The 25,032-nt window shown below is 41.8% G+C and overlaps 1 protein-coding gene across 1 annotated transcript in view; it reads right to left on the bottom strand.

Annotated features, from left to right (window-relative positions):
• Positions 1–23,932, bottom strand: part of LOC134221977 (ras-related protein Rab-1A) — a 45,556-nt gene extending 21,624 nt beyond the window's left edge. Inside the window, exon 1 of the mRNA XM_062701138.1 lies at positions 23,506–23,932. Within this exon, the coding sequence (XP_062557122.1) occupies positions 23,506–23,534 (29 nt within the window). The 5' untranslated portion in view covers positions 23,535–23,932. The remainder of the gene's footprint in view (positions 1–23,505) is intronic.
• Between the last annotated feature and the right edge of the window lie 1,100 nt (positions 23,933–25,032).

The following is a 25,032-nucleotide window of genomic DNA, read 5'->3' as shown; positions in this document are numbered from 1 at the left end:
TGAAGAGTGGACGAGGTTAAGAAGGCTCTAAACGAGCTGAAAAACTGTAAAGCTGCTGGGAAGGTCGAACATATCAAACACGGAAGTGAGCAGCTTCATCAATCAATCCACCACATTATCCAATAATTATGGGAGGATGAAGAACTGTCTACCGGCTGGCTGGATGGCCTCATATGCCCAATCTATAAGAAAGGGCACAGACTAGAGCTTGCCAATTACAGAGGGATCACCCTTCTGAACTCGGCGTACAAAATCCAGTCGCGTGTCCTGTTTAACAGACTAAGACCGCTTAACGAGTCCTTCGTCGGCGAATACCAGGCAGGTTTTCGTGAGGGCCGATCAACGACGGATCAGATGTTTAGCCTGCGGATGATCCTTGATAAATTCCGGGAGTACAACTTGCAGACTCACCATCTGTTCATTGATTTCAAAGCAACGTACGATTCAGTGAAAAGAAATGAGCTGTGGCAGATAATGTCCGAACATGGTTTTCCGGCGAAACTGATTAGACTGATACGTGCAACGCTGGATGGCTCGAAATCAAGTATTCGGATTGCAGACGAAGTGTCAACCTCGTTTGTGACCTTAGACGGATTGAAGCAGGGGGATGCAATTGCGAATTTATTGTTCAACATTGCACTCGAAGGCGCTATTGGGAGATCTGGCGTGCAGAGGAACAGCACTATCATCACACGGTCGCATATGCTCCTGGGCTTTGCGGACGACGACGACCTTATTGGAATCGATCGCAGAGCTGTAGTGGAGGCTTTTGTCCCACTGAAGAGGGAGACGGCGAGGATAGGCTTAACCATTAACTCTACCAAGACAAAGTACATGGTGGCAGGTAGAGATAGGGGAAGACCTAGTGGTGTTGATGCAGAGGTAGTGCTTGATGGGGATGTGTTTGAAGTTGCTGAAGTATATGTTTACCTTGCACAGTGTTTTATTTTGTCATTTTCACGATCGAAATTCAAAAACTCGAAAAGTGTTGATTTTGGATATAGGGTTTGTTCACAGAAGTTTCAAGATATTTAGGAGCGTTTCTTTCGATAAAAACAGTTTGATGATTAATCCCCCTAAAAGTGAGTTGAGAAAATTATGTTTCCACCAGAGTGAGATAAACACGTAGTGTCTTCCGCAAAGTTGTAGTAAATGTTAATACGAGCAACTTTGCTGAACATCCCGAGTTTCTATCTCTTATATATAACAAACTTAAGTCATTTTATGTAAAAAACCCATTAAAATCTTATTTTTCATTCTATCTTTTTCGAATGAATTTTCCCATTTTCCGTCTCTTCTACAAAGTTGTTAAACAAGCAAAATTACATGTTTTTGCTGAACATTGTAACATTCCATCTCACATACAATAAAAGTTATCTTTAAATTATACATATTTTTAGAGGTATTTCCACTTGTGATTACTCCCTTAATTGCAAAAAGTCGCAAATTTCTTCACGATATGCTGAAAATCGCTTATTTCATTTTTATACTGACATTGAAAACTTTTGCCGACAAGAGTCTTCTCGAATGCTGTGTTAAAAATTTGTAAACCGATGAAAAAACATAATATTTGAATAACTTTTGTTTTATAAGAGATAGAAAGTTACAATGTTCAGCAAAAACATGTAATTTTGCTGGTTTGACAACTTTGTAGAAGAGACGGAAAGAGTTAGTTTAAGTTAAGAGAATGATTTTAAGAGGATTTCCACATAGGTACACCGTGTTAAGTTTGTCGAAGCGTTTCTATTTGATTAAAACAGCAGAAATATCTGCTGCAGGTAATTTTTAGGACAAACGAGGAACTGACGCATTGATCATTGATATCGTTGGATCCCGTTGTATCAAAAGCCAAGAAGTCGAAGGAAGGTGCTTCCAGAAGATACTAAACTATTTTATTGAAAGTGTGAAAGCGATGGCAAAGAGCACAACGAATACAAATCCTGTTGAATTTAGAAACAACTTTTCCTTTGGTATTACAAACTTTGCATTTTACGTTATAACAAATGCGGCGATGAAGCTTTGTTTCTATATCTTCTATATAATAAAAATGAGTTGAGATTTCCTTCCTGACGATTTAACTCGCGAACGGGTTGACCGATTTGCAAGATTTTTTTCCCTAATTGATTCGTTTTGAGATTCGCAAGGTTTGTATATACCAAAAGTTGGTGAATATAACGTGGAAATGTAAAAAATCATTAGAATACTATTTTGGGTCAGCTGTTGAGGAAAACAAAACAAACGCACGAAAATTGATCTAGAGTGCGGTGCTGCAAAATAGTTCATTGTGACATTTGCAACACCCGGGCAAAGCTGGGTTACTTTCGCTAGTTATTGATATAACAAACTTAACATGGTTCATGTGGAAATCCCCTTAAAATCATTCTTTTAACTTAAACTAACTCTAATGATTTTTCACATTTTCCGCCTCTTCTACAAAGTTGTCAAACCAGTAAAATTACATATTTTTGCTGAATATTGTAACTTTCTATCTCTTATAAAACAAAAGTTATTCAAATATTATGATTTTTCATAGGTTTACAAATTTTTAACACAGCATTCGAGAAGACTCTTGTCGACAAAAGTTTTCAATGTCAGTATAAAAATGAAATAAGCGATTTTCAGCATATCGTGAAGAAATTTGCGACTTTTTGCAATTAAGGGAGTAAAAATATGTATAATTTAAAGATAACTTTTGTTGTATGTTTTGTGGTATATGGAATGTTACCATGTTCAGCAAAAACATGTAATTTTGCTTGTAGAAGAGACGGAAAATGGAAAAATCATTGGAATGAGTTAGAATGAAAAATAAGATTTTAATGGGGTTTTTACATAAAACGACTTAAGTTTGTTATATATAAGAGATAGAAACTCGGGATGTTCAGCAAAGTTGCTCGTATTAATATTTACTACAACTTTGTGGAAGACACTACGTGTCTATCTCATTCTGGTGGAAAAATAATTTTCTCAACTGACTTTTAGGGGGATTAATCATCAAACTGTTTTTATCGAAAGATGCACTCCTAAATATCTTAAAACTTCTGTGAACAAACCCTATATCCAAAATCAACACTTTTCGAGTTTTTGAATTTCGATCGTGAAAATGAGGAAATAAAACACTGTGCCTTGGAACGCTTGTGACATATGACAATGACGTTTCTCGTGAAGTGAAAAGACCTATTGCTGCTGGAAAAGGGCCTTTTACGGATTACGTAACCAGCTTAGGTCCCGCAAAACACTGATCTAACAGTGGCCCTTCATGGACATGAAGCATGGACATTCAAAGAGGCGGACCGGGGAGCTTTCGGGGTTTTCGAGCGAAAAGTGCTGCGTACAATTTTCGGAGGGAAACTAGAAAATGGTGTGTGGCGCAGACAGATGAATCATGAGCTGTATCAAGTATACAAAGAAGGAAATATTGTGAATCGTATAAAATACGGCAGACTTCAGTGGGATGGTTATTTAGTGCGAATATTGGAACACGCGGTGGAATCGGACCTGGGAACCCTGAACATTCGGGGAAACTGAAGGAACATCGCCCAAGACCGACGATTATGGAGCTCTACAATACGCCAGGCATAGGTGTATCGACGCTGTAGCCAACCAGGCATCCAGGTAGGTAATGCAGTTTTTTGTAGAAAGATATTTATCACTGCTTCTTTAAAAAACTGTATAAAGCATATTTTAGTTACATTACTCTAGATTCACGCACTTCTTTTTTTCTATTGCACACTTGTCATATACCAGTCAATGTGATTCATATGCGACCAGATCTATAGTCACATTGGAGTTGCTGCAACTAAATCGATCCGAACTGTGCTACTAGGGTACCTATTTTCGCACATTAGATGAACGAATAACAATCACACTATTTTAGCATCCATATTAAATTCCCAATTTTTATTAGTATTACGACACAATTAACAAAAAGTTTTGCGGACAATATTTGGAGCACTCAGCGGCTGATCAACGAAATGCTGTATCGCGTCAGCTACACCTAAGTTGACAGCCCCACCAGCGCGATGTAGGTAACGCGACTCCGGTAAGGGATTGGTGGAAACTCGGTACCTGGAATGTCAGGAACCTAAATGAACCTGGACGAGTGTGCCTTCTGGCTCGTGAACTGCAGAAGGTTGGATTGAACATGGCCGCTATTCAAGAAGTCCGATGGCCTAGATCCGGAGAACGTGCATTCAGAGCCGTGGACCCAATGACCAACACTGCATTCAAATATAACATCTATCACAGCGGCGGTGGAAAAGCAGAGCATGGATTTGGTTTCGTAGTTATGGGAAAGCAGATGAAGCGAGTGATGCGGTGGAAACCCATTAGCGAACGAATCTGTGTGTTGAGGATATGGGGCAAATTCTTCAATTACAGCCTTATCAACGTTTACGCACCGACAAACGATAAATCCGACGACGTGAAGGGCACGTTTTATGCATGTCTTGATAAAGCCTATGGAGAGTGGCCAAAGCATGACGTGAAAATTGTTATCGGAGACGCTAACGCTCAGGTCGGTAGAGAGGACTTTTTCCGTCCCATAATCGGTAGGGAGAGCCTTCACTCCGCTACCAATGACAACGGCCTACGGCTAGTAAATTTCGCTGCTGCCAGAGGGATGGCCATCAGTAGCACCTACTTTGCACGAAATAATATCCGAAAGCACACCCGGAGACACCCACATGGTGAAATTTGCAACCACAAAGACCATATTCTGGTGGATGAGCGCCATTTCTCGGATGTTATCGATGTGCGGACATTCAGAGGTCCGAATATTGACTCTGATCACTATCTCGTTGTCAGTAAAATTCGATAGCGACAACATCAACGATCTATGGGAATCGATCCACAACAGGTGAGCACAACAGCACAAGAAGTGGTAGGCACTGCACAGAGCCGATCCAGGACGGGTTGGTTCGATGTGGAGTGTCAGAGAGTGACAGACGAGAAGAATGTTGTCAGAAGCCGGATGTTGGTGTCGGGTACCTGATCGAATAGAAATCGGTACAAGGAAGCAAGAGCAGCCGAAAAACAAACCCACCGCATAAAGAAGAAAGAATATGAAGGCTGCCAGGTGGAAGCAACACTTCGAGACTTTGTAGAATAGAATAAATATTAGCGACGATGGACAAGTTGTGGAGTCGCCTACACTAGATGAGGTTAAAAAAGCTGTTAAAGAGCTGAAAAACAATAAGGCTGCGGGGAAGGACCAGCTCCCGGCTGAACTTCTCAAACATCAACTGTCTAAGACGAATTAAGTACTCTCCATTTAATTCCACTGGTGGAATTAAATGGAGAGTACTTAATTCGTCTTAGACGGTTGAATACATTCCACTAAAAGAGCTTAATATATTTTTCTTCTCAAACATGGCAGTGGGCAGCTTTATGAAGTTCTGCACCATATTATGTCAAAAATATGGGAAGACGAGGAAATGCCTGCTAGCTAGCTGGGCCTCATTTGCCCTCTCTTTAAGAAAGGGCACAGACTGGATTGCGCCAATATCCGAGGAATCACCCTCCTTAATTCGGCGTACAAAATTATGTCCCGTATTATGTTCAACAGATTGAGACCGCTTGAAGAGTCCTTTGTCGGCGAATACCAAGCAGGTTTTCGTGAGGAACGACGGATCAAATGTTTACCCTGAGACAAATCCTTGACAAATTCCGGGAGTACAACTTGGCGGCGGTATTTCAAGGCGGCGTGAAAAGTGAAACGGAATGAATTATGGCAAATTGTGCTTGAACATGGTTTTCCGGCGAAACTGATACGGCTGATTCGTATAACGTTGGACGGATCGAAATCAAGTGTAAGGGTTGCGGATGAAATATCGACGTCATTTGTTACCTTAGATGGATTAAAGCAGGGTGATGCACTCTCGAATCTACTGTTCAATATAACGCTCGAGGGAGCGATTAGGAGAGCTGGCGTGCAAAGAAGCGGTACCATTATCACAAGATCGCATATGCTCCTGGGTTTTGCGGACGATATCGATATTATCGGAATTGATCGCCGTGCCGTGGAAGAGGCTTTTGTGCCTTTAAAGAGGGAGACAGCGAGGATTGAACTCACGATCAATACCAGCAAAACGAAGTACATGGTCGCTGGCAATCAACGTGGGTTCATTAGTGGTGGTGGTAGTGAAATGGTGCTGGACGGTGAAAAATTTGAAGTGGTGGAAGAATTTGTGTATCTTGGAACCTTTGTGACGTGCGATAATTATGTTACCCGCGAGGTGAAATCAAGACAAAATTTTAAAAACGACTTATCTGCTTTTGTAAACAAAGATTCAAACGACGATTTAACGAATCTGATAGCTCTCCCACGCAAACCAACACCATGAACAGGTAGCGGAATCCTTCACCTACCTATTGATGGTATTGGTTTGCGTGGGAGAGCTATCAGATTCGCCAAATCGTCGTTTGAATCTTTGTTTACAAAAGCAGATAAGTCGTTTTGAAAATTTTGTCTTGAAAAAGCGTATTGCAGCTGCAAATAGGGCTTATTACGGACTTCGTAACCAGCTTAAGTCCCGTAGTCTGCAAACGAAAACAAAACTCGCGCTGTATACTACTCTGATTCTTCTGGTGGCTTTATACGGCCATAACTCCGCTAGCAATGATGGTTCTCCGTAGTTGCATGTCCGAAAGATTGTGAAACTATTGAGAACTTGAGCTACAGGTCCTAAGCCCTGGTAAAGGAGGAAGGTTGCGATGGCTGTTATTCATGGCCATCGTGTAAAGCAAAAATGGATAAACCCCAATGCCAAGGTGTCATGCGACCCGTGCCGAGGGCTGAATGGTTGAGGGGGTTCTAAACATGCTCAACCGCGAACGGAGCCTGGGGTGCACCAGGGCGAACACCTCAGTAAGCAGCCCTTACTGCACTACGGCGGGGCACTGGTGCAGCGGACATTTATTCCCCTAGCTACTCGTGGGACCAAAAATGAGTACAAATTTTACTAACAACCCTCAAGGTGACGACTGCCTCTCTCAGTCGTGTGAGAGCGAAGTGGAGAATACTCTGAGTCAGCTTGGCCTTACCGAAGACCAGCTACTCAGTAGTTCGCAGGAGAAGATGGAAATATCCTGCCCCTCAACGCCTATCTCCCGGAGCAGCACATGTTTCGACAAAGCTGATCCAGATCTACAACCCCCCTCATCGACCGACTCCAACCTGCTGGACATGGAAGATAACGAAGATGATGGTATAAGGATCGTCATCAACCCCAAAAATCTTTAGCAAGTAGCAAAGGATCCGAAGATAACAAGGGTTCTACGGAAGCCAAGGGTGCTCCGAGCAAGAAAATCCCCACACTCACACGCTCGCAGAGGAAGCAGCTTAGAACTCTCCGGGAGAAGGGAAAATACCGGAATGAGGCCTTGTCCATAATCCTGAATAAGGAGAGCGAGCCCACTTCCTCAAAACGCTCGAGAAACGACCTAGACAAATCCGCCACAGAGGACCCCAAACAAAAAAGGGTGAAGCACCATCTGGATCCGAGAGAGCGTGCCCAACAGTCCTCAAACCGCGCGCCTCAGAAAAACGTGTCTGGACAACAAAACCCACCCATGAGGAAAACAGCTGGTATCAGCTACAGTGATATGGCCAAAAGCGTGAAGGTCGGGATAATACCCAAAGACTTTCCCACCGTCCAACTCACTACAGCCCACCTAGACCTTCTACAAGAAGCACTCCTGCTCAGAGTAGTTCAACAGCGAAACGAGCCAATAAAACCCAAATTCAACAACCTCATCTACAAGTCCGGTTACATGGTTCTAATCTGTAAGGATCAAGAGACTGCTGAGTGGTTAAAGAGAATATCCCCATCCATGAAACCCTGGGAAGGTGCAGAGCTGATGGCAATGGACGAAGTGGCGATTCCACGTCCAGAGATGATCCGAGCATTCTTCCCACAAAGCTCCAGCTATGATGACGATCGAATAAAGGCTCTCATAGAAAGCCAAAATGACATCACAACAACCAATTGGCGTATTGTGAAACGATCCATTCTGAAAGATATTCATGTTGAATGGATCTTCACAATAGAGGGTGCGTCGATGGAAAAGTAGAAGAAGTCCAAATACACCCTCAACTACCGATTTGGTGAAATCCAACTAAGGAAGATTACAGATCAACCGACTGCCGCTACCGCCAATCCGACTGGAAGGCCGACCCAAGAGCAATCTGAGGAGGCCTCCTGTTCGGGCGAGGTTCGGCTAACTGGAAGGCCGACCCAAGAGAAATCTGAGGAAGCCTCCGGTTCGGGCGAGGTTAGTAAATCTCACCCCAAAAGCACCATAAAGGCTAGTCTGTCCGCCTCTAAAGGAAAATCTCGAAGCTTACAGGCGACCCCCTGCTCTAGTGGTACCAAACCAAAGGTATCTAAACAGGGCAAAGGGGGTGCAAAAAGCGACAGTTTGACCACAGAGGCGAAACTGGCGGGCCAGGTTGCTACAGGGAAGAGAGAAAACCTAAACTGTAACAGTCGTCGTCCGGAAAAAAGCGGGAACCCCGGAAATGGCGACTAAAGTTCTGCAAGTGAACCTCCACCATGCTGAGAGCGCCACGGGTGTGCTCTGTCGGAGGTTCACCAAAGAGAATTTAACCGTGGCCCTCATTCAAGAGCCATGGGTCAATAAATCCAGAATACAAGGTATTCCACAACACTCATGTAAGTTGGTATATGATGACAGCCAGCTTTCTCCTAGAGCGGCTATTTTATTACATAACAACTGAAAATACTTTCCAATTTCAGAATTCATAAAGGGACATCGTAGCGGTCAGGATGGAGGTACCTTCCGCCAGAGAGAGTAGAGAGATCTTGGTGGTCTCGCCATACTTCCCAGGTGACGTGGACGAAATCCCTCCTCCAGAAATAGCTGCGCTCGTAGCCTACAGCCACCGACACAACATCCCCTTCGTCATAGGGTGCGACCAAATATATTATATTAACAATATAGGTCACTTCGCTCTTCCCCATACATCAAAATAGAGACAACCTTACTAGTGAATACAGCACCATCTGTTATCTGAAATGGTCGATAAACTTGTTTTGGCCATTATCTTCTAAGCGTGTATATGTGACGTTTCTCCTGAAAATCAATACCAAATTTTCAAAAAGACTTATCTGCTTTTGTAAACAAAGATTCAAACGTCAATTTGACGAATCTGATAGCACTCCCACACGAAGCAACACCACCAACAGATAGCAGAAGCATTCACCTACGTGTTGGTTGGTTTGCGTGGGAGTGCTATCAGATTTGTCAAATCGACGTTTTAATCCTTGTTTTTTTTTTAAATTGTTAGACATTGAGAGATAAACCCTTTTTACTGACGGCATCTCATCCATTGAACGCAGTAGGAATTACTTCCATAAAGTATTTCACTATAGACGAATCCAAGTAAAAATAAGAAGAAAACACACGACGGTGTTAACTTTGACAGATCCTACAGCACAGCATAGGGAGATCATTTTAAAATGCTTATAATAAAATCAGGACAAAATGTAATTAAAATCTGATTGATGTATGATACGGAAAAAGTTCCGAACTGTATGATAGATACATTTTTGGAAAATATTCAAAAAATTGAGATAAGCATCCAGATACGTAATTCAGAACTTTTTCCGTATCGTACATCAATCAGATTTTAATTACATTTTGTCTAGAATTTATTATAAGCATTTTAAAATGATCTCCCTATGCTGTGCTGTAGGATCTATCAAAGTTAACACCGTCGTGTGTCTTCTTCTTATTTTTACTTGGATTCGTCTATTCTTACCTTATTTTTGCTGCATTAGATAAAAAAGGAGAGATTTTCATCGAGAAGCATGTTGTTAAATCCGAAAGTGGTGATGTTCAATTTACCCAGATTTTAGTACAAATGGCACAAATTCATTTTGACGTTTACTCAGATTTTTACAACTCTCTAGACGACGCAGAATTCGGATAAATCCCTCGGTCCCTGGGTAATCTTAGAATAGCGTGTACCTGGGAGGGAGAAACAGATTCGAAAAATGTGTATGTCAAGCCGAGCCGAAATCTAGCTGTCAGTGTGAGCCGAAAACGAAACACTCGACAAGAAAATGTTTGAAGGCAATAGGGCACTGCACGGGCTGCTTTGTCTCTTTCTCGTTGCAATGAAATTAGAAAACAACAAGGCCAGTAAACGTCAAAATTTATGAAGAACGAAAGAGAAAGAGATTCGTCCGTGCAGTGGCTTATATCACAGAGAACAGGCGTTGAAGCTGCACTCGCCATGTTGTGATAACTTTTTACTGTTCATTTAGAAATTACTTTGGAATGTCGCCGTTATCTCGTGCATAATTAGCGCTAGCGTCATCAAAAAATGCCACTGTGCGCTAGTGTCGTTATGCAGGCAAGAGCATACCAGCACAGAGAACAGACGTTGAAGCTGAACTCGCTATGTTGTGATAACTTTTTACTGTTCATTTTGAATAACTTTGGAATGTCGACGTTATCCCGTGCATAATCAGCGCTAGCGTCATCAAAAAATGCCACTGTGCGCTAGTGTCGTTATGCATGCAAGAGCATACCAGCGCCATCGTGTTGTCAAAATGAGATTGTGAGTTGCAACATGTTTTGCAAGAAATTTTGTTCGAGCATCCATGTCTGTTCTCTGTGATACCAGCGCCATCGTGTTGTCAAAATGAGATTGTGAGTTGCAATGTCGACGTCGATGGCGTTGAGGTTCGGTGTGTTTGTTTACACATGTTTTGCAAGAAATTTTGTTCTAGCCTCCATGTCTGTTCTCTGTGCTTATATACCTAACAACAATAACGCACAAAACAAAATTTAGTCGTTTCAGGTGGCGCCTACGTAGATTGTTTTTCTTGTTGAAAATTTACTTGTTGCATTATGACAGTATGTATTTAATTTGATGTGTAGTATCGAGAGCGCCCTCCCAGGCGTGTACTATGCATCTTTTGATGGCCACGAATTCACGTAGTACAGGTAAACTAATAAATAAATTGCTTTAGGTATGGTGTATGGTTATGATCCGCAATAAACTCCGCACCATGAGGAACTAGTCGCAGTGGCACACTGCAACAAAAATAAAAAGGCCGTCTACTGGATGGAAGTGTCCAAACTTCAGAAATCGAGTTTACGCTTTCTGTTGATTGGCCATGTTTATGATAAACTAACTAATTAAAAAATTGTATCGATTCCACAGTTTTGCCATTCCGTCCTTTTCATGAAGGACTCTTGCTATTTAGATTTGACACCACTTGCGTCAATTAAGGTTGCGCGAAATTTTAGCGTGTAGTAGTTGCATTTCTGCCACGGATGGCGCCACATACGCTAAAGCATGGGTCGCCAGTATTGCGTGAGAGTGAGCTATATTGTTAATATAATATATTTGGTGCGACGCAAATGCACATCACACCGTATGGGGAAGTACCAATATAAACACCAGAGGTGAGTACCTGTTACAGTTTCTCTCTTCCAAGAACATTGACATTTGTAATGTTGGTGACAAGCCCACGTTTGAAAACTCCATTCGTCAGGAAGTTTTGGACTTGACTCTATGTAGTCGGTCTATCTCTGATAAAATAAAAAACTGGCATGTAACGATGGAAAAAACGTTTAAAGATCCTAAGAAAACTGATTGGGAATCCTACTCAGCTATCCTACGATCCGAAGAGTACATCATAGAAAGTCACATCAAGTCCATAACACAATTGGAAGATGCGTCCAAATCCATTAAAAACAAAATCCTTAACGCCTACCAAGAGAGCTGTCCAACTAAATCAACTAGTTCGAGTAGAGACGTTCCATGGTGGAATAAAACTCTTGAGAAGCTTAGGAAAACTGCGCGTAGGGAGTTCAACCGTGCTAAGCGAACCGGCGATTGGAGCCTATACAGAAAGGCCCTGACGAACTACAACAAAGAAATAAGGTCAGCCAAACGGAAATCGTGGATTCTAATGTGTGAAAGCATAGAGAATACACCCGTAGTGGCCAGACTCCAAAAACTCTTTCAAAAGACCACTCCAATGGTGTGGGTAGCCTCCGAAAGACGGATGGTTCGCTCACTGTAGAGCCTAGCGATACACTGAGCGAATTGTTAAAGATCCACTTCCCTGATTCAATCCCTGAGTCGAGCATCGGCGACCAAGGCACTGGAATTGCTGTCTCAGATCCACAAGAGATCCAATCATGGGTTTCTGGATCTAAAAAGACGCAATAAAGGTTGCAAAGGAAGCCACTCGGGCCAGGGTTGAGAGGGCTGTGAGATCTTTCGAGCCATTTAAGTCTCCTGGCATGGATGGAATATTCCCAGCGTTGATCCAAAAGAGGAGAAAACACTGGTTCCACCCTTGGTTGAGATTGTTAAGGCGAGTCTGATTTTGGGGCACATACCTAACGATTGGCGTCAAATCCGGGCTGTCTGCATTCCGAAGGCAGGCAAGAGAGATCACCCCCCCCCAAAGCATTCAGGCCGATAAGTTTATCCTCTGTAATGCTCAAAATTATGGAAAAGGTACTATGCGAGTACATAAATCACAAATTTATGAAAGCAATGCCTTTGTCAAAAAACCAATTCGCTTATCAAAGTGGAAAATCTACGTTCTCGGCACTACATACGGTAGTTCAAAAATCGAAAAAACACTTAATGCAAAAGAAATTGCTCTTGTAGCATTTCTTGATATTGAGGGCGCATTCGATAACGCTTCTTATTCGTCTATAGGGTCAGCAATGTTGAGGAGAAAATTCGACCCATGCATTGTTACCTGGGTACATGCTATGCTAGCTAATCGGAAAATCTCCTCTGAGCTTAGCGGTTCATACATCACTGTTAAAGCAACAAGGGGGTGTCCTTGCGAGTGCTTTCTCCTTTGTTGTGGTCACTGGTGGTGGATGAGCTTCTAGACAGCTTAGAGAGAAGAGGCTTCGAAGTGGTTGGATATGCTGATGACGTTGTCATTATTGTACGAGGTAAATTCGAAAGTGTTATCGTGGAAAGAATGCAATCTGCCCTAAATCACACTTTTTCCTGGTGTCAAAAGGATCAACTAGGCATAAATCCTACAAAAACTTCCATTATCCCTTTCACCAAACGGAGAAAGGTACAACTGAAACCCCTTTTCTTGAATCAAACACAATTAGTTTATTCAAGTGAAGTAAAATATCTAGGTGTCATACTCGACGCAAAGCTTAATTGGAACTCTCATCTCCAATCAGTTGTGCAGAAAGGTCTCAATACACTTTGGGTTTGTTCAAAACCCTTGGTAAAAGATGGGGCCTAAAACCAAGTATGATCATGTGGATATATAAAACCATTGTCCGTCACAGGACAACTTACGCTTCCCTTGTCTGGTGGCCTAAAACTAATGAGGCTGCTGCAAGGGCTAAGCTCAACAAAATCCAACGCACCGCTTGCATAGCCATCACTGGTGCAGTTCGTAGTACACCCACTTTGGCCCTAGACGCAATGCTTCACCTGCCCTGGTTAGATCAATTCATAAAGCTGGAAGCGGAAAAAAGTGCTCTAAGGTTAAAGAGAACAAAACACTGCTGTCGGGAGACCTTACGGGTCACCTCAGCATATTAAATGAATTTGCCATAAATCCCGCAATAGGAATTTGTAGTGACTGGATGGAAACGGTAGTCAATTATGACTTACCTTACGATGTGTTCATTCCTTCCCGCCAGGAGTGGGAAGGAGGTGGACCCAGCGTTCCAACAGGCTTTATAAATTTCTTCACAGATGAAAAAATGAAAAAAAAAATGAATAATCTGACAGGATCCGGAATCTATGGCCCTACAACAAAAATTTCTGTCCACTTAGGACAGTGGCCCACAGTATTTCAGGCGGAAATATATGCAATATTAGAATGCGTGTTATTATGCCTGAGGAGAAAGTATAGATTTGCAAAAATATGTATTTTCTCTGACAGCCAAGCGGCACTTAAGTCGCTTAATAACTACACTTGTAACTCAAAGCTAGTGTGGGAAATGCATTCTGGCTTTGAAAAACTTATCCATACGCAATCGAGTCTACCTATATTGGATCCCAGGACATACGGGTCTAGAGGGAAACGAGATTGCTGATGAGCTAGCCAGGAATGGAACTAATGAAAGGTTCATTGGCCCTGAGCCCTTCTGCGGGATCTCAGACTGCTCTGTAAAAATGGAACTGAACAAATATATGGTCAGTCATATCACATCAAACTGGAATGCACTTCCCCATACGAGCCAATCCAAAAGGCTCGTAACGATTAACCCCAAGAAAACCCAACAACTATTAGGTCTCAACAAAAGGGATCTCAACATCTACACCGGTCTAATAACTGGACACTGCCCCTGCAGATACCATCTACAAAAGATCGGAGCAATCCAAACCTCAAATTGCCGCTTCTGTGACGAGGAGAGAGAAACATCAGAACACATCCTCTGCTATTGCAGTGCACTCACCCAACGTAGGTTCAAAGTTCTCAGCAAGCCCTTTTTAGGGCCTGCTGACATATACATCTTATCCCCCAAGGACGTGGTTGGCTTCATAAAGCTAGTCTCGCCAGAATGGGGGAGTCACACACTGTAACTCAGGATCTCTATTCATCAATAACAGATGGTCTTGAGTTCAGTCGATACCAAGGTATCTCAGTGACAAACATGTTACTGAGATAACTTGCGTATTTCACAGCAAAAGGGTATATCACAATAGTCCTAAAATCTGGACGCAGTGATCTTCACCCGACAAACGAGGAAAAAAAAATACGGCCATGAAACATGGACGTTAAAGGAGGCTGATCGGAGAGCTTTCGGAGTGTTTGAGCGTGAAAAGTGCTGCGGACAATACTCGGCGGTAAACAATAGAACGGTATCTGACGGCGTCGCATGAATCACGAATTGTACCAGGTATATAAAGGGCTGGATATTATTAGGCTTATACAACACGGCAGACTACGCTGGGCTGGTCACGTTGTTCGTATGCCGGAAGAACGTCAAACGAAGATAATATTTTGTAGAGAACCCGGAAGAGGCCGCAGGTTTCGTGGAAGGCCATGTACACGATGGCTTTTTGCAGTTGAAGAGCACCTGAGGGCGCTCAATGTTCAGGGCGACTGGAAGCGATTGGCCCAGGATCGAGTCCAGTGGAGAAGGATACTCCATTCGGCGTAGGTTCATCGAAGAGCTGTAGCCCATCAAGTATCAAGTAACTAAAGTCCATTTCGCTCGAAACTTTCGTTAAATTTGTGTACAATTACTGTTGGTTTTGTTGTTTGGTGTAGTAGTAGTAACCAAAAGTAAGCAAGCATCTGGTGATATAATTTTGGTAAAAGCTTCAATATACCTATGAATTTTCTCAACGATAATATGCTCAACCATAGCATATTAGGCTAATGTTTGAGCCATATGATATACCCTTGATAATATAAACAGGCAATAAAAAGTTTGCATCGCAACTTAATGGTTTCGCTAATTCCTCACCCGTGCCGAAGAGGGTCTTCGGAAGAACAGATGATTGAGACCTTGAAGTGGAGCCTATTTTCGTACATTGTTTTCTTCATTATCACCGCATATAGCTGTTCTGGCGAAGTATAAACTATAACAAAGCCAAAATGAAATCCATAAAAGCAGGGCAATTGGCGACGCAATGTGTGATGATGACGGAATGTGGGTAAAACAAATCAGCGCCGATTTGCTGACTGAATTACGAATTCAAACAATGAATGAGCAAGAAGCACACGACGTTATTGGTGGCGCATATCAGCACTCGGATGTGTGCGAGCAGAGAGTGCAAACTTCCACTGGTATAGAGGTTTTCCAGATTCTTGCAAGGACGGAGCACAGGATTTATTTTGTTTTTAATCAACTTTTTGTGGTGCGCATCCTCCGAAAATAAAAAAGGTCAACAGGCATAATTCAGCAGGATCATCAATCCGATGAATGGAGCAATTAATCAAACAAATTAATTGTCAATGTTAGCTGATTGAACATGAGATCTAGCATGTAATTTTTACAATGTTGTGAAAACTCATATGTGAATATGTCCATTATGTTATATATTAACCACTTTCCCTTCGATGGGACTCAAACCCACGACCCTCAGACCATATTCACATATGAGTTTTCACAACATTGCAAATTCATGTCAAAGTCGGGTGGTTTAATACCCGGAATATAGGCAATTAACTTTGATTGAACTGATGTAATTTTTGTTTAATCGTTAATTTTTAAGGATTGTCTGGAACTGTCTTTAGGCGGACTGCAATTAGGGCAACGGCGACCGGCAAAGCCTTTGCGATTACAAGCCGGATAGGATAATTACTGTTCCACCAAGTAAGCTATAAAACCACCCGCACGGTTGGTGCACTCGAAATTGATTTGGGTTCAAAACAAAGCTCGGGACAGCCAGGCAATATATTGGGATGACTCATTTCATTCACACATACCCACACGGCGCCTTTGCACTGTGGAAATAGACAATAATGACGACAGACCAACCGTTGGCGAAGACGACGATGACGATGAGCCCAAAAGAAGTCGCAAAAAATGGATTGATGATGAGCTCGGCTTACGTGTGGTGTTTGCATTGTTGCTTCCATGTCGTCGTCGTCGTCGTAGCAGTCGGCTGTCTGAAACATCATGCTTTATAAGAGAAGCAGAGCACGGCTTATCAGCTATTGCTCGGACTCAATCCGATTCATGCTGGTTCCGTGATATGACTGGACCACCACTACGTAGAGAGGTGATTCGCTCTTCGTTCAGATCGGGTATTCGGGTATCACTTTCTTCTATACAATCGCAGGGCTATTATAGTAATTCTAAAATGGTAGCTCTATCAATGCAAAAAAGAATAATGATATATATACATATATATAAGTGACCAATTCAAATATTGACGAAATAGTATCCTAAGAAACGACAGAAGCAAAACAATTGGTTTCTCCCTGGTTCCTTGGTTTTGACTCAAATCCCGAACAGGCTCATATTCTGAACACTGGCGTTTTAGCATCCTAAAACTAAAACTTTCATATGTTTTCCGCACTGAGGATCTAGATTACAAATAAATTAAGGGTCCTGTGAAGAAAATTACAGGAATAAAGTCAAATTTTGACTTGCTGGGTAGTTCAGGGCATCGAACAAAAAACTTAGAAGCCACTTAGAGCTTCTCCAAAAGTTGCTTATTGAATCTCTCCAAGAATTTCACAATGAATTTTGCTCAAAGTTTTAAATTTTTATCACAGACATCCTTAAAACTTTGTGCAATATTAAACCCAGTACAAATTTACATTAGCATTAGCATTAGCATTTAGCAGTTCGCACAAATTCGTAGGTGGTACAAGCCAAGACTATTGTATGAGAGTAGCATCACTTTCATCCGTTACCACAGATATTGATTTGGGACTAATCAGCATCTCTTAGATGGAAGCAATGTACTCTCCAATAGTCGAGATCTGTCCTGGCCACGTCCTTGCGAATGCTGAGGAAGGGGAAGGATGGTTTGTTGGACACCTACTTAAGAAAGATGCAGAGAACTCTACGACCTCTCATAGATGCCACGGGAGGTTTTGGGATTCTGGGGAAGGTTATAACAGTAGGAATCGTTTTGGTATAACGTGAATCACAGAAAGAACTAAGATAGAAATTAGGGGCCCTGCTTAGCCGTGTGGTAAGATGCGCGGCTACAAAGCAAGACCATGCTGAGGGTGGCTGGGTTCGATTCCCGGTGCCGGTCTAGGCAATTTTCGGATTGGAAATTGTCTCGACTACCCTGGGCATAAAAGTATCATCGTGTTAGCCTCATGATATACGAATGCAGAAATGGTATCCTGGCTTAGAAACCTCGCAGTTAATAACTGTGGAAGTGCTTAATGAACACTAAGCTGCGAGGCGGCAATGTCCCAGTGGGGAATGTAATGCCAATGAAGAAGAAGAAGAAGAAGATAGAAATACAAAGTAGGAAAGGGACGAGCCTGGAATTGAACCCACGACCTCCTGCTTATAAGGCAGAAGCGGTAGCCACTAGACCACCGAGCACGTCATCATATTAAACCCAGTATCAAATTAGAAAAATAAATCATGGAATACATTTAGAATTTCTACGTTGAAAGAATTCCACCAGAAGTTCTTGTAAAAATTTCATTATAAGCTCCAAGAGCTTCCCTGACGTTTTCTCCAAAGCATGCATCAGATACTTTTCAATAGCTTATGTTTTTTTTAGATACTAGTTGACCCAGCACCCGGGTAGACGATAATAGCTCAATAACAGTAAAACGTGATATTAATAACAAAACATGATATTAACTTGTTTGAAATAAGAGTAAAAATAACAAGCGAAAATAACAGAAAAATGTACCGAAATATCATAAGCTTTTGCCATTAACAAGAACGTATCAATATCTTGAGCTTGTTAATAGCAAAACCTGATATTTTATAATATTTCGGGACAAATTTTTGTTATTTTCGTTCATTTTTACTTTTATTTCAAACAAATTAATATCATGTTTTATAACAATTTTGTTATTTTGTTAGCGGTCATTTCTAATAAATTTATACCCTTCAATGGCAACTGTATTATCAGAAATTTTATCCGACAACCACGTTTCCGTTAGACAGATTATATCAATTATACTTTTATAAAAACATTGTTTGAATTCGTGAAATTTACTAAATTGACAGGCACAGATACTTTGTGCATATGGCATATATTCACAGTTCCATATACACACTGTGATTCATTGGTTACAGCAAGCATTATGAATTCATTTGAGAAAGTGTATCCAACAACAGCAACATCAATAGTCATCAGAAGCAGCAACAGCAGCAGCAAGGGCGATCATATCCAGACGACATCAACAAAAGCAGCATCGTAACAATTTACTTTTAGGAAGGAACAAAACATGGGAAGACACAGGAAAGGAGTCACGGAATATTTGGGTAGGATAAAGAATAGTTTATTGGATAGGTGAGATTTTGTAGACTTTTAGGAGAGGAAAGAAGTTTTTGGGGATCGGATTCCAAGGAAATGAGGAAGGAAGTGAGAAAAACTTGGGAAAGGTTTACTCAGCCAGTTGGTCCTCCACTTGCCTTCACAAACACGATTCCATTCCTTGTATATACCGAAGCGATTTTTCCATCCTTTTTCTGTTTAACAGCTAAGGCCTTAATCCTGCGTGCCTCCTCAGTTAAGTTTTCATTGATGAAGATTCGCTTATTCACATCAAATCCTAGATGAGTTAGCGAAAGATTGCGAGACGATAGATATCGGTTGTAGAAATCATCGAAACCATCTATCCAATATCCAAGAGCACTTGAAATCTTACTAACATGGCCCATAAGATCTTCAGAAGCATGGTAGGGAACTCCGGAAAGCAACAAATCGTTCAATATTCCCGCTGCTATGATACGTTGCTTGTTGGTTCGCACATATCGGCCAATTTCCTTAACAGAATCAGATAAACGCCGTATTTCTGAAGAGCATTCTGTTTTGATTTTGTGCACGTCGGTTCGCAGTGTGTCTATTTTCGCTTGAAGATCGGGTTCGCAGCTTTCCACACTAGCTTCTATCCTGGTGTTAGTATTTTCGAACATTTGTTGCATTCGTAGTAAAAGCTCGTCGAGCGAATTAATATGGACATCTGTATCTGTGGTGACCTTAGAGTTCTGTGATAACAACAGCAACAGATAGCACCGATGATGTTTTGTTTTTACTCATCGTCTACTCTGTTGGAACCCTTCTTTGACGGGGTTCAACAGCCTCCTTCCAAGACCCCTTCAAGAGACTTGGAAACCTCCTTTCGAGGGGCTCAGAATTCTTCTTACAGGAAGCTTCTTTTCGAAAGGGTTGGAAGCATCCTTTCAAGAGATTCGGAAGCCCCCTTTTCAAGAGAGTTGGAAGCCTTTTTTCAAAAGACACGGAAGCCCCCTTTCAAGAGGCTCAGAAGCCCACTTTTAAGAGGCTCGGAAGCCTTCTTTTCAAGTGGCTTCCTTTCCGTGGTCCGAATTCTACCTTGGAGAAGTTTGGAAGCCTATTTTTAAAAGGTTCTTCAACATCATTTCAAGAGGCTCAAAACCCGAGCAAAGTCTGAGAACATAATGAGAGCATATAGAAAACATATTTTGATTTTGACATCATTTTGCTGTAGATTTCTAAATTGTATGATCTGACATCAAAATGTGTACTTATTTTGTTATCGGAACCAATATGAAAATTAGCTTTCGATTTGCTCTCATCGATAGCAGGAATAGTTTTCGTTTTGATGTCACAGTAAGATTTTCCTGCTATACATTTTGTTATTTTAACCGTTAAAACGACCAAAAAGATAACAAATTAAGTAATCATATTCGGCGATTTCACAACATCAAAACAAGTTATCAATTTGCTCTCAAGCTTTGCTCGGGAAGTCCCCTTTCACAAGGCTCGAAAGCCTCCTTTTAAGAAGCTCGGAAACCTCCTTTCAAGGAGATCCGAATTCGTTCAGGCAACCCCCACAGGTGGTTCGGAAGCCTATTTTCAAAAGGGTCGGAAACCCAGTTTCAGGAGGCTCGGAAGCCCCCTTTTCAAGAGGCTCAGAAGTACACTTTCAAGAGACTCGGAAACCTTCCTTCAAGTGGCTCGGAAACTTCCTTTCGAGGGGCTTGGAATTTTTCCTTGGAGAAGCTTGAAAGCCTATTTTAAAAGGCTCAGCAACGTCATTTTAAGATGCCTAATGCCCCCTTCCAAGAGGCTCGAAAACCCTTATCATGCGCCTCGGAAGTACCTTTTTAAGAGGCTCGGAAACCTCCTTTCAAGGGGCTCGAAATTCTTCTTTCAGTCTGCCCCCTTTGAAGTGGTTCGGAAGCTCCTTTTCAAAACAGATAGAAAGCCCTCATTTAAGAGGCTCAAATGCCCCTTTTTTAAGAGGCCCACAAGCCCTCTTCTTTCAAAAGACCGGGAAGCCCCCTCTCAAGAGGCTCGGATTAACCCACTCGGAAGCCCACTTTCAAGTGGCTAGGAATCCCAATAGAGGGACTCGGAATTCTTCGTTCAAGAAGCTTGGAAGCCTATTTTCAAAAGGCTCTGCAAAGTCATTTTAAGATGGTTAATGCCTCCTTTCAAGAGACTCGAAAGACCCCTTTCATCAGGCTCGGAAACCACCTTTCGAAGGGCCTCGGAATTCTTCTTTCAGCCAGCCTCCATCAAGTGGTTCGGAAGCCTCTTTTTGAACGGGTCGGAAGCCCCCTTTCAAGTGGCTCGGAATTCTTCCTTCGAGAAGCTTAGGAGCCTACTTTCAAAAGGCTCAGAAATGTCATTTCAAGATGACCAAAGCCTCATTTCAAGAGGCTGTAAAGACCCTTTTTCATGAGGCTCGGAAGCCCTATTTTAAGAGGTGCAGAATTCTTCAGAATTCAAAAGGTTCAGAAACGTCATTTTCAAGAAGCTCAAAAGTATCTTTTCAATAGGTTCGAAGGCACTCTTTCAAGATAATCTTATGTGCTACGTTTATTAAAATAGGGGGTACCTCTCAAGAAAAAGGTTGAGAACCGCTGTCCTAGGCAAACAACTTGTGAACGCTCTCTTAGAAAAGAAGAGATCATGTTGCATGCATCACAAGAGAAACGGAATTCGTTGAACAATTTGTTCTCCAAGATCAGGTGGTTTACACAATTGAAAGGGATATACACGAAATTTCTAGAGTGAATAAAAATGAGTATATAAGCATTGTTGTAGCACAATTCCAGTCAGTATAATTTTACCATCCGCTACGTGAATATAATCGATAACCTATTGTTGACAAAGTGTAGTGTATTGAAAGGTGAATAAAGTGAAGTAGTTCAGTAGTGCAAAGTGGTGTTTTTCCTAATTAATCCCAGTATTACAGTCCACTGACCACCTAAGAAGGGAATCGTCTCCTAAGTATAAAGAACATCATACCATTCCAACGATTGCCCTATTCCAGTTTCAACCAGCCAGTTTTGGGACGAAACACCATCTCTTCTTAAGTTGTTCCCTTTTGCTAGTATAGTTCTATCATTGTATATCGCCACGAGCTCTGTTTGGGTTTCGCCTATCAAGGTCGAAAGCAAGATCTCTTAGGCTGCACTGCATTTTTTATTTCAGACATAATCCCTGAGGTACGTTGGTCACACACAACTATGTTTCTTAGTCACATAGCCAATCGGTTTTAGAGTTGTTCACATCCGGTGCTCGAAAGAATGGTAGTACGTCTTTAGTCTGAAAGCTTGCCTGCAGCTGGTCTATGCCACACATATTCCTGACCTGAATAGTTTGAGCAGCAGGTTTCCGTACAATATGGATTATTTTCAGGTAAGTTGAAAAGCAGGCCAAGTTCCAGTTGGGATGTAGAGCCATTTAAGAAGAAAAAAGAAGAATATCAGGTAAGTCTGTAATCAGCAGACGACGCGGGTGGGTCCAGTCGGTAGAATTGTCAAATTAAAAATCGAATTGACCGCGAGTAGCGAATATTATCAAATTTACTGAAATTTCCATCGGATTTCTGTTATTTAACGTAATTTTGATGATATCAATAAAAAATAACTTTAATATGACCAATGCACATTTGAAGTTATTATTTTGTTAGTTCTTTAATGAATTACAGTTGAAAAAATAGATTTTTTAAAGGGTGCCATTCCTGCCCCGTAGTGATGCTGATCTTGTCCCGTATTATATTTGAACCAGTCAAAAACTGAGCTTTAGCTAAATCACATTTATCGGGTTTGCCGTTTTCGTTAATTCTAGTTAATTTCGTTAATTTGCATTCTAGTCTAGATGTTGGATAAGATGCATTAAAAAAATAATTGTCGTAATATAGAAATGCATGCTTGCTGAGAAGGAATTAAATATTATCCTTAGGATGCACATCGTGCTCCGCCCTTTCATATTGGATATTTCTCCTCATTAGACTGAAAACGGCATCTCTGTATTTTTCATAGTTTTTAATGAATACATTAATTAGAAGCCCCTAAATACCTTAAGTCCAGAAGCCCTTAAGTATGAACTTCGGAAGAAATTACTTTTCCTAAAACAAACAGCTTTTCGTGACCTGCTGACAACTCAGGACGCTAAAAAGTAACACGCTACCAGCCCTGCAGTCATCATCATTAACAGCAGCACTGCGATTAATCAAAATCGATTGTTGAGCCCAAAACAAAATCGGAAAAAGTTTTCTCTTCCGTGAATGCGCTGAAAATCGGATTGCGGTGCTATCCGGGGAAAGCCTCCCGTTTTACACTCACTTGATAACAGAATTTGACGACAATGATGGCCTTTGTTGCGATTAGATTCCTCATCGACGACGTAACTCTGAGACGAACTTCCATCATCGTCATCACTCTTCTCTATTTCTAGGCAAGCAAAGGCAAAAAAAAAGTATAGTTCCACGGAACGGAGCTGACAAGAGGGCGTATTGCAAACGCGACAACGGGGGAGGATGATGGTGCAGAGGATGGGAAACGGACGTGGAAAACTGGGGCGGGGGGTAAAGTCAGCAGTTTCAGATTTTTCCAGCCACTTCACTTCAGTGGAACACTTACTATTCGGGACTCATCGCGGATGCGGACATTTCCTTCCTTCACTTCGCAAGCTGCTCCTGTACTTCGATCCAGACAACAAAAAGAATATCCAGGCAGCAGCAACGTAAATCCTCCTGAACCTCAGAACAGATTCCGCACTTGAAACTGTTTTCTTCTTATTCCTCGCTCACACACACAGGGGCACGATCTTTTTATTCACAAATCCGTAGCACGACCGTCGCGAAATCGTAATCAATTCACGATTATCCGCACCAGTAATTACTATCAATCGCGATTTCAAATTCGAAGCTCGCGAAAACACTTTTCCCAAATGGAGATTTTTCCTTCTCTTGCGATTGACGACGATGATTAATGATACGACGGGAGGGACGACGACGGCTCTTTCTTCGCGATGAGGCTATTTTTCTGACACGACGACGACGGTGCGATGACGGACGGATTATTGCCAACCGTACGGCGATGAAACGAGCAGGTAGAAACGTCATCGTCGAAAACAATCTTCCCAGTGGGTTTCGGCGGAGGGGTCTTTCCCGGGATTTGAATATTTCCTTATAGGGCACTGCACGGGAACATCTCTTTCTCTTTCGTTCTTCATAAATTTTGACGTTTACTGGCCTTGTTGTTTTCTAATTTCTATGCAGCGAGAAAGAGACAAAGCAGTCCGTGCAGTGCCCTATAGGGCACTGCACGGAAACATTTCTTTCTCTTTCGTTCTTCATAAATTTTGACGTTTACTGGCCTTGTTGTTTTCTAATTTCTTTGCAGCAAGAAAGAGACAAAGCAGTCCGTGCAGTGCCCTAGACCAAATTTATCTATAAGGGAGGATCCAATAAATACGTAACGCAAAAATTGACCATTTTAAACCCACCTCCCTATGTTACAAATTTTTTACAAAAAACATTCTGTAATTTATTCAGATCAACTTTATTAAAAAATCCATATTGTTTCACGCCTCTAGCGCCTCTAAACAATCACAAAAGAGGCGTTTTAATATTAGTCTCAAACGGGTTTTGACAGGCAACCAACATCCTATAATTTAGCCCATAACCAGATCGTAGCCAGGATGTTCCATCCACATGTCCCGGGCACATTTTTTTTTCATATTGCTTTTCAATGATGGCAATATGGACCAAGATGAATACAATTTTTCACTCCCACCTTCTTCTCTTCCATAAACTTGGCAGATTGAAACACCTAGCTGTGTATTGATCTTAATATGGACCATGTCCATTGATGATGATGCACCGCGCTCGTCACAGGCTCGGTTTTTGACCATCTATTATGCCCAGTGCCCTCCTTTGACGTGCGGTAAGCAGGGTTGTAAATTTTCGGGAGCACTGGATGAAGGTGATGTTTTTTTCTATCATGTTTTTATTTTCTTCCTGCTTTGAAATCAACCTCACATTCCCGGAGAGACAGAAAAGTAAACAACAGAACTCACATCACCCACTGCGCCGCGAAGATGAAATTTACCACAGCAAAATGTACACATTCACCCAGCAAATTGAAAAAAAATCACCACGCGTT

The sequence above is a fragment of the Armigeres subalbatus genome, chromosome 1, assembly GCF_024139115.2.
Source record: "Armigeres subalbatus isolate Guangzhou_Male chromosome 1, GZ_Asu_2, whole genome shotgun sequence".
NCBI classification, from domain to species: domain Eukaryota; kingdom Metazoa; phylum Arthropoda; class Insecta; order Diptera; family Culicidae; genus Armigeres; species Armigeres subalbatus.
The sequence above is the reverse complement of the archived record's forward strand: the minus strand, read 5'-3'. Positions and strand labels throughout refer to the sequence as shown.